Source organism: Pleuronectes platessa, chromosome 18, assembly GCF_947347685.1.
Source record: "Pleuronectes platessa chromosome 18, fPlePla1.1, whole genome shotgun sequence".
Classification (NCBI taxonomy): domain Eukaryota; kingdom Metazoa; phylum Chordata; class Actinopteri; order Pleuronectiformes; family Pleuronectidae; genus Pleuronectes; species Pleuronectes platessa.
This window is the reverse complement of record NC_070643.1, coordinates 22,848,806-22,857,630: the sequence shown is the minus strand read 5'-3', so window position 1 is coordinate 22,857,630 and position 8,825 is coordinate 22,848,806. Positions and strand designations below refer to the sequence as shown.

Genomic DNA, 8,825 nt, shown 5'->3' with positions numbered 1-8,825 from the left:
CTGTGAAGGACCAGCCAGGAACTCAGGTCCTGAGGGACATTTACAACCAGGTCCTGAGACTGAAGACTCCTGAGACTGAAGACAGTGAAGGTGATTGGATGGAGACCATGCAGACAGTGCAGGTGATTGGATGGAGACCAGGGACCCTCAGCCTGGTTTCAAGTGTCACACTGTGGAGGTCGTTCAGCTGCTCGCTCTGTCTGAAGAGCTTCAGGTCCAGTGGAGACGTGAGCAGACACATGAGGATCCACACAGGACAGAAGAAGAACAGAGGATCACAACCGACCCACAGCTTCCACACGGACTCACTCAAACCTCCGGAGACTGGCGGCTCGAAGGAAGTCAGGGAAGCGGACTCAGATTCAAATGACCAGAGAAACATCTGAGTTCAGCTGCTCCGAGTGCAGCAGAAGGTTCTGTCGGAAAGATCATCTGAGGAACCACATGAGAACCCACACGGAGGAGAAACGCTTCAGCTGCAACGTCTGCGACAAACGATTCACATGCTACACACAACTCAAAACACACAAGTGTGTCGGTGCGTCCTCGCTGCGACACAACAAACTGAGAACAAAGCTAAAGGAGTCGTTCAGCTGCAGCCGGTGTGGAACTCCTCAGCCTGAAGGAAACCTGAAGACGCACGAGAGGATCCACGGAGAGAAGCCAATCAGCTGCTCGCTCTGGCTCCAGCTTCACACGTTCATCTGAGCGAACACGTGACCGAGCACACGGTGCCTCGTCTGTGGAAAAGGATTCAACAAGAAGAAGCTGAGAACACACACGTGTGTCTAAACACGTGGAGACGTCCACCAGTCTGAGGACAGCAGAGCTGCCACCTCTCACGCTTCCGCCGTGTGACACACGCTTTTGCATGTTTTCACACGCACTCACGCCACACATCCAATTTCTCACGCCAACAAAAACCTGGATCTTTGAAGTGAAGCGCATGACTAAATCTATTTTAACTTGTTGACGAGACGAGACGAAAATGTTGGTGGTTGACTAAGTCACGATCATTTTTTAAAACATCATCGTATCAGGCCGTCATGAAGTACCAGGAGCGGGCGAGTGTGTGTGTGTGTGTGTGTGTGCCCCAGATAGCGCACCGGTCCCGAGGCTCCGCCCCCCGCCCCGCGCACTCGCTCAGAGACACAAGACCAGAGCTCGTTCACGTGAAGGAGCTGGTCACTGACTCACCGGCTGCTCAGTGGAAACAGTGAAAACACAGAGTTTCTCTGGTCTCAGCTGATCAGAGCTCAGCGTCTTGATCAGAGCAGAAGCTGAAGCCTACTTTGAAATTTATTTCAAAGTAGGCCGACACTTGCCTGTGTATTTTCTTCTCTTCATAAGCGTTTGGTTTTTCCTTTGTTGTAACAGGTAAAAATATCAATCAAATGTCAACAGTTTTCTTTATTGTTGTTCGATAATTTCATAAATGCAACAAACCATAGTTTAGTATAGTATAACTTTATATAAAACTTTATTAGCTTTGTTATCAAATATGTTTTGCGGCTCCAGACAAATTTTATTTTGGGGAAGAGGGTCCATTGTGTTGCTTAAAAAGACTACTGTTTAAGCACTTTATTTGTTGCACTTTTTTGTCTGATGGAAAGTGTGGTGGGAGGCGAACATAAATCATTAACTGCTCTTAAGAATACAATTATTTAAAACATAGGTTAGGTTTCAGTTCAGAATTAGTTGAAAACCATTGTAATCAAAATGTCAATCAACCTACCTTGGTCAAATCTTAAACAAAGGTCTATTAATTAGGCTATATTGTGGTCATTGAGGCACAACAATAGTTTTCTGGTTGAATGTTCAGCTCAAGTCTAGAAGGCCCTACAAGTCATGATCAGAGGAACATGAATCAGAAGAAGTTCAGGTATTGCACATCTTTAGCATACCACCCAAAAATCCACTAGAATGCAGGAAACAACATCTACTTAAACCAACATTTCCTGGGGGGGGGGGCCTTCAGCTATGTCTTTGCGTCACAGAATGTAACCAATGTTGTCCATCTCCAGTCGGCCGCTCCTATCAACGACTTCGGGCCCCAAAGGCCACCAGAATGCAGCGAACAACATGGGTACAACGCCAAATTCCAACAATTCCCTGATATTTGAGCCACCAACGTGTGTGGCTGTGTGCGCGGCAAAATGTTGGTCACCCCCGACAAAATCTCACTCCAAGGTTTTTTGAAAAGTTGGCAGCTCTGGGACATGGGTTTATATTCAGCATGAAAACAAATAGTTAATCAGGTTTCAGCAGTGAAGATATTATCGCCCTAAAAGATCTGATTCCTATGAACTCAGTTTCCAGCTTTGAAGATTAATAACTTCAAAGAACGACAGAGCGATATGTCCCATCATGCACTGCTTGACAGGAGAACTGTTCTCTGCAAGTATGAACCGGATCTGACAACAGTTTCTGGAGGGAAGGAGAAATGAGATCTACTGAGGAACGGGTGGAATATATACACAGAACTTTTATTAAAATGTGACTTTGGGGGGCGCCCTTAGCTCGGTTGGTAGGGCGTCCCCCCCATGGGCCTCGGCCAGCAGCGGACCCGGGTTCGATTCCAGCCCGCGGTCATTCTCTGCATGTCACTCCCCTCTCTGCCCCATTTCAACTCTGTCTCTGAAACTATCAATAAAGCATAAAAAATACCAAAAAATAATCTTAAAAAAAAAAAAAAAATGTGACTTTGATATTTCCAAACTTCCTGTGACATCTTCTGCTTTTCATCCACAAGTTACTGGAAACTCAAAGAAACATAACTTTACCCACATTGGAACAGAAAGAATCTCTTCTTTACATCTGGTTGATGACTCATCAGTTAATCATGAAACCTCATGACGTCCAAAATATAAAACCTTGTTTGTAACAGTTCATATAATCCCACTGGATTATTCAGGCTTCACCACCAGCAACAATTCTTTGAATCATAAACCAGCGGCTGCTCCACTAGAGACTTTAAGATGAACGGACGTTCAGGTAAAAAGACGTTTGAAGACGAGCTCACGTCTTCACCTTCGAAACAGAAACATGTTCCAAACACAACAGTTCTAAAGATGAGAAACTGATTTCACTGAGCTTTTATCCTCCATGACTTTTTATTGTTTTTACTTCAACACTGAAACAACAGAACATCTGTTCTTATGATTTCATTCAAGCTTCTCAGAAGGTTTCAGGTACGATGAACTTCTGTCGACCAAAATGATCGAACACATGAAAGTCTGGAATCTGAATGAAGGACAAACAGCAGTTTGGGAAAAATAATTTAATTATCATAGCAAAGAACTTCTTACACAAAAGCTGTTTTCTTAAAACCTTTTCACCGGCGTATTTGAACGAGATAATACTTTAGAAAAAATCTGTGAAAGCACGTAGACTGAGGAGCGTTGGGGGAGGGGCCTGAGGAGCGTTGGGGGGAGGAGCCTGTAAAGCTAACATAAACACGTCTGACTGGTCACATGTCGTTTGTCCTCTGCCCGAAATAAATAAATCCAGAATACTTGGACTACGTCCGTCTGCTGGAGTCTTTGATCCAGACTGAAATATTGATACAGATGTTAGACGTGAAGCTCGACTCAGCTCTAGCGCCACAGTGAGGTTAACAGAGTGAAGTACAACTTGACTAGAACATGGAGGGACACTAGCTTCATAACATCTGGAGGACATCCTGAGGATTTAGTCCAGGTGAAGCTCCTGTATTTAATATGTTGTCAACCTTTGACTCAAACTGGGTTCACACTGATCCTGGATCCAATAGAAAGAATCTGAACTGATTCCTCATGTTTCATCAAGTGGAACTTTAAAATCCTGCAAAACTCATCGTGTAGGAATTCAGGTCAATTTCACCTCAATGATACAGGGGGGGGGGGGGGGGGGGGGGGGAAGAGGAGGTGAAACCTTCAAATAAAAAGCGAAGAGTCATCGGAGAGCTGAAGATCCAAAGTGTCCCCTGGACGTGGACGTGTCCCCTGGACGGGGACGTGTCCCCTGGACGGGTCACGGGGCTTCCAGCAGTGATGGACCTCCTGTCATGTTAGGACCCTTCCTCCTGATCCTCCTCCTCTTTTTGCCCTACACAAACACATCAGCTGAAGAAAACCTGTGTGTGGCATCTTTTAGTGCGATGTTGTGAACATGTGTGCGTTGAGTGTGTGCGATGTGAACATACGTAGTTGTCACTAGACGACCAGTCGGGGAAGCGCTGACTGTGGATCTGCTTCTCCTTCTCAGCTTCTTCGTAGTATTTGGCCTGCACCTCTCCTGACAGCGCCTTCCACTGAGGACACACAACAACACACCGTCAGCACACAAACACACAACTACACATCACGACAGGCTGAGCACAACAAACACCAGCACGACGACATCACTCAGAGTTCCTCCCTCATGAACATTGTGATTCACCAGATCCTGATTCCTCTTTGTATCTGATCACAGGTCAGATTTTCTGCTCTAGAGCCTCAAGGATCCTCTCGATGTTAGAGAACAAATCAAATCCTTGATCGCACAAAAATATTTATTAGTTTTTCTCAATAGATTTTGATGATCAGCCACAATATTATAATCATGAATTGTGTACGTGGCCGAGACGTCCAAAGTATAAATACTATGAACATGTATCTTGATCCTCTGGATGCCAGTGTTTACGTCTTACACCAGAGGAGCCGTTATTAAAATGAAGTACAAGAATCAAAATGAGACCCCAGGTCAGTGTTTCAGGTGCAAGTCCCCGCGAGGCAGTGTGTTTTCATCTAGGTCCTCAGATAAACGACAACAGTGGTCGACAACTGGGTCAAAGTAATTTGATTATGTATATTTCTCCATATTCTCTTTTGTCTTCAAAGTAAAAGCACCACCTTCGTTTTGTTGCTGCCTTGCTTTAAACCAAGTTAAATTAGAGCTTTTAATTTGAAATGTTGTGTATTTGGGTCTGAAGATTGTGTTGTTGTTTAACAGACTCTGAAACAAGTGATGTGATGATACAGTTCAATGAATCATTCAAACCTATAAATAGAAACCACACGTGAACAACATCGTCACCACATGCAGCTGAGAACAAACGCTGAGTCATGTTAATACAGACAAATTTGGTCCAAAGTTTATTATGGCGATGGACGATGATTATGCAGTAACTTCATACAGTCAATATATTAACAAGAAATACACAAACAGGCCGCTGGCAGCAGCCGTGGTCTCAATCTGTGGTTCAGCTTCAGAATCAAGTCTCACAGGAAACACCTGCTCCAGCAGAAGATGGTGTTGAGCACTGACCTGACATCAGGTCGAGGACACAAACTGAACCCACAACGTGTCCTTTGCTCTGTGGAGAGACGCTCGTAGCACTTCAACGTGTTTGTTTCTTATTTGAACTATTACGTCATGTTCTCTCTTCTCTGGTTCAAACAATAAAACCAGATTTTGTGGACATGGTTCTGGACTTGGTTCTGGACTTGAGTATTCTGTTCAAGGTCGGGTCAAAAACCTGCAAATAGAAGATATATCACGGTTGTATTTAAGACTTGAGAGAAGCTACAATAAACCAGTGTCAGTGCCTCTGATGAGCCTCCTGGTTCCAAACTGGATCAACTGGGAGTTCTGGACCTCTTCTCCTCGGAGGCTCTCGTGTTGCTCAGATGCTCGGCTGCGAAAAACCAGATGAGAACATTTTGAAAACATTTCAACGATGGACCGTTTTACTCAAGATGCTCATTTGGTTAATAATCAACACATTTCTTACAATGGTCTTTAACCGTACAAAGGTACACTGTGATGCGTTGGTACGACTTCTTCACTGCCTCCTTGTAGAGTTTCAGAGAGAAGGCTGTTCCTGGGTCAGTGGTTATCTCTGTACCATCAGCAAAGAGCAGGACATAGGGGCCGACAGGCGCATTCGTGATGAACTCCTTCATTTTTTGTTTTGCAGCTTTCAACAATTCCTCTGCATCTGCCAGCGGTCGCACTGTGAAGGGTAGAACCATTCCTCTGACAGCTCGCAGCCGACCATTAGTCCTCTGCATGATACCCACTGAGATCTACAGGGAAACATGATGTTTGAATAGTATATACATATAAACATATAGACATGATATATGATAGCACCAGGAGAAAGGCGAGTCGCAGAGAGAATCACCTTCACCAGCTTTTCCTTCTGTGGTTCTTTCTTCTTCCTTTCTGTCTTTTTCTTGAAAGATGATTTTTCCTCTTTCGAGCTCTGACATGAAGCCAGAGCCCGTCCTCCTGTTCCTCGTGTTCCTCGTGTTCCTCCTGTTCCTCCTGTTCCTCGTGTTCCTCCTGTTCCTCGTGTTCCTCGTGTTCCTCCTGTTCCTCCTGTTCCTCCTGTTCCTCCTGTTCCTCCTGTTCCTCCTGCTTCAGACAGACTCTAAACAAACGTCATGAAGACATGATGTAATCACTGCATCATCACAGAGTTCTACTGTCATCCAGTTTATACAGATGTGGATCGGCACTAATCTCTGAAACATTAACTTGACCTGTGGCAGCATCATCGGCATCAAACAACAATCTGACTTTGTTTGATTTAAATAACTTTGTGACAATCACGACTTGTCTCCATACACCAGGACAACTTAGGTTCCATTCATTTGATTGACTAAAGTTAGCTAACTGACCTAGCATCAATGCTAACATCACTGCACAGCTAGCTTCTTATATCATAACGTTAGATGTCAAAGTACATAAATATGAAAAACTACAACGACGATGAACAACATTGTCTGTTTGTCGCACAGTAATCACAGTAATCACAGTAATCACAGTAACGTTAGGTAGTAAACAACATTTCACTTACTTCTCAAACAGGCAGGACACAGGAAACAAACCTCCACATTCTCCGAACCCGCTCAGCACATAACATGTTCAACATTCTTTGTCGCTCCCTTCTATTGAGGTTGTGTAGTTCTACTGTTGGAATTTTGCGGGCTGTGTTTCTCATTGATTTGTTTGTGTAAAGGCCGGCGCATGGTTCTGCGTTTTCAGAGACTCGCAGGGAAACACAAGTGCAAGAGCCCCTGAGGAGCAGCAGTGATGTAAATAAACCATCGATGACGACTGCCACACACAAAGAAGACGTCTCTAAGTTCGTCTTCAACAAAGACATTACTCCACCTGGTGTTCTGGAGGTAAATTGCTTTGCAACACGCGGAACCCTTAAAGAACCATAAACTGAAACGAGTCCGTCAACACAACTGCATGAAAAGCTGCAGGACCATGCGCCGGCCTTAAGACGTCTCAGACACCATTAATGTAGCAGCAAGTCTGTATGATATCAACTGAGTTTAAGAGAAACGCGTTTTATTCACGACGTCAAGGAGAAGCACTACACTACCCACAATCCTCAGGTGTAGTGACAACGTCTCTGATTGGTGGAACTCGCTGTTACCACGGAAATGTTAAACACAACCGTGAAAAATCATGACGGCTTTGATCGGATGGTTCAGCGTCACCACACAAAGTTACTACACTACACACTAAATACAAACATACAAAATACAAGCTACAATATATTGGAATCATCTGATAGGTCGACCTGGTTCCAGAGTGGAAACTCTTTTATGAAATGTCAATAAAGAATAATCATTAATTCTTCTAACGACGAACAGACCAACGCAGAGGAAACATCATTTCTAAGACTTTTCAATAGAGGAACATTTTCATGGTGTAAACTCGTGAATCTTTTACAAACTGTGGTGAAGTTTGTGTGACAGACTCACTAACACACGTACCCTCTGTCCAATGATGGTGTTCACAGCGGCACTGTTGGCGTTGTTGAGCTCAGCCACGACCTTCAGCCGCTCCTCCTTCCTGAAGAGCATGAAGGCGTTGGGCGGCTTCTTGATGTACGGCCGGCTGTCGTCCAGCGGGTTGGCCCGCCTCCTCTTTCTATTGGACAGACAGATGAGAGCAGGAATCACCACTGAGTCAAACTGTGAAGTAAGAAAAGAACAACTACACGTCGACAAATAAAGAAATAATGATAAGGCCACAGTGGGTTGATCTGCTCCTCCAGTCCGGGGGGGGGGGGGGGGCGACCTACTGTGGAACCGGCGGCTTCGCTTGAGAAGCAGCAGCAACAAGAGGAGAAGCTGCTGGAACTCTGTAGAGCAACTCTCCATTCCTGAGACACAACCACACGTTAGACCAGAGGAAACATCACTTTGAAATAAGAGTTTGCATTTGTTTGTGTTTTACTTACACATATCCAACATTAGCCAGGATCCTCTCCAGGCCTTGAGGGAGCCTCACGGTCGGAAGTGTGTTGCACTGGAGAAATGAACACACACACACACACAACAGGTGATTAGACAAGTTTGCACCATGTGTGTCATCGTCTCCTCTCTTAAAGTCTCACGAGCTGCTGTGGCACCAGAGGAGCAAAAACACAACCTGTGTGTACGTCACCCTACACACAGCCTCACACAGGACACCACTGTGCTGTGCATATAGAACACTGTCATTGCCAAACACTCGGAGCAGTGAAATCCTTTTTAAATACATTTTAGTTATCATATTACTTACGGGAAATTTGTTAATTCTTGTATTAAAACAAGATGGAGATTCCCTGGTCTTCCTCCAGTCAACGCCTCTGTTTTCAGCCACAGACTCAAAGAAGTTTGAAGTCTTGTTTTCAGGACCTGGTAGTAAATGTCCCTCAGGACCTGAGTTCCTGGCTGGTTCTGGTTCTGGTCCTCGACAGTTCGCTCGGTTCTCCTCAGTCTGACTCTGATGAAGCTGTGACGACTGAGGTGTCTCTTCATCTTCTTCACTCTTCACAGCGACAGGAGTAAATGTGA

The 8,825-nt window shown here is 44.7% G+C and overlaps 1 protein-coding gene across 4 annotated transcripts in view; it reads right to left on the bottom strand.

Annotated features, from left to right (window-relative positions):
* Window positions 1–4,056: 4,056 nt before the first annotated feature.
* The window catches only part of LOC128462089 (uncharacterized), an 8,634-nt gene continuing 3,865 nt past the window's right edge, over window positions 4,057–8,825 (bottom strand). The window contains exons 2-11 of one of the 4 annotated variants that reach the window (XM_053447354.1): window positions 8,551–8,825; window positions 8,228–8,295; window positions 8,069–8,149; window positions 7,758–7,914; window positions 6,146–6,394; window positions 5,753–6,047; window positions 5,568–5,656; window positions 5,287–5,497; window positions 4,184–4,291; window positions 4,057–4,086 (exon numbers count right to left, since the gene is read on the bottom strand). The exon at window positions 8,551–8,825 is cut by the window's right edge and continues 168 nt beyond it. In XM_053447354.1, the coding sequence (XP_053303329.1) occupies window positions 5,598–5,656; window positions 5,753–6,047; window positions 6,146–6,394; window positions 7,758–7,914; window positions 8,069–8,149; window positions 8,228–8,295; window positions 8,551–8,825 (1,184 nt within the window). In that variant the 3' untranslated portion in view covers window positions 4,057–4,086; window positions 4,184–4,291; window positions 5,287–5,497; window positions 5,568–5,597. Of the gene's footprint in view, window positions 4,087–4,183; window positions 4,292–5,087; window positions 5,657–5,752; window positions 6,048–6,145; window positions 6,395–7,757; window positions 7,915–8,068; window positions 8,150–8,227; window positions 8,296–8,550 lie in introns of those variants that run through there. The other 3 variants (XM_053447355.1, XM_053447352.1, XM_053447353.1) reach the window with 3 other exon arrangements.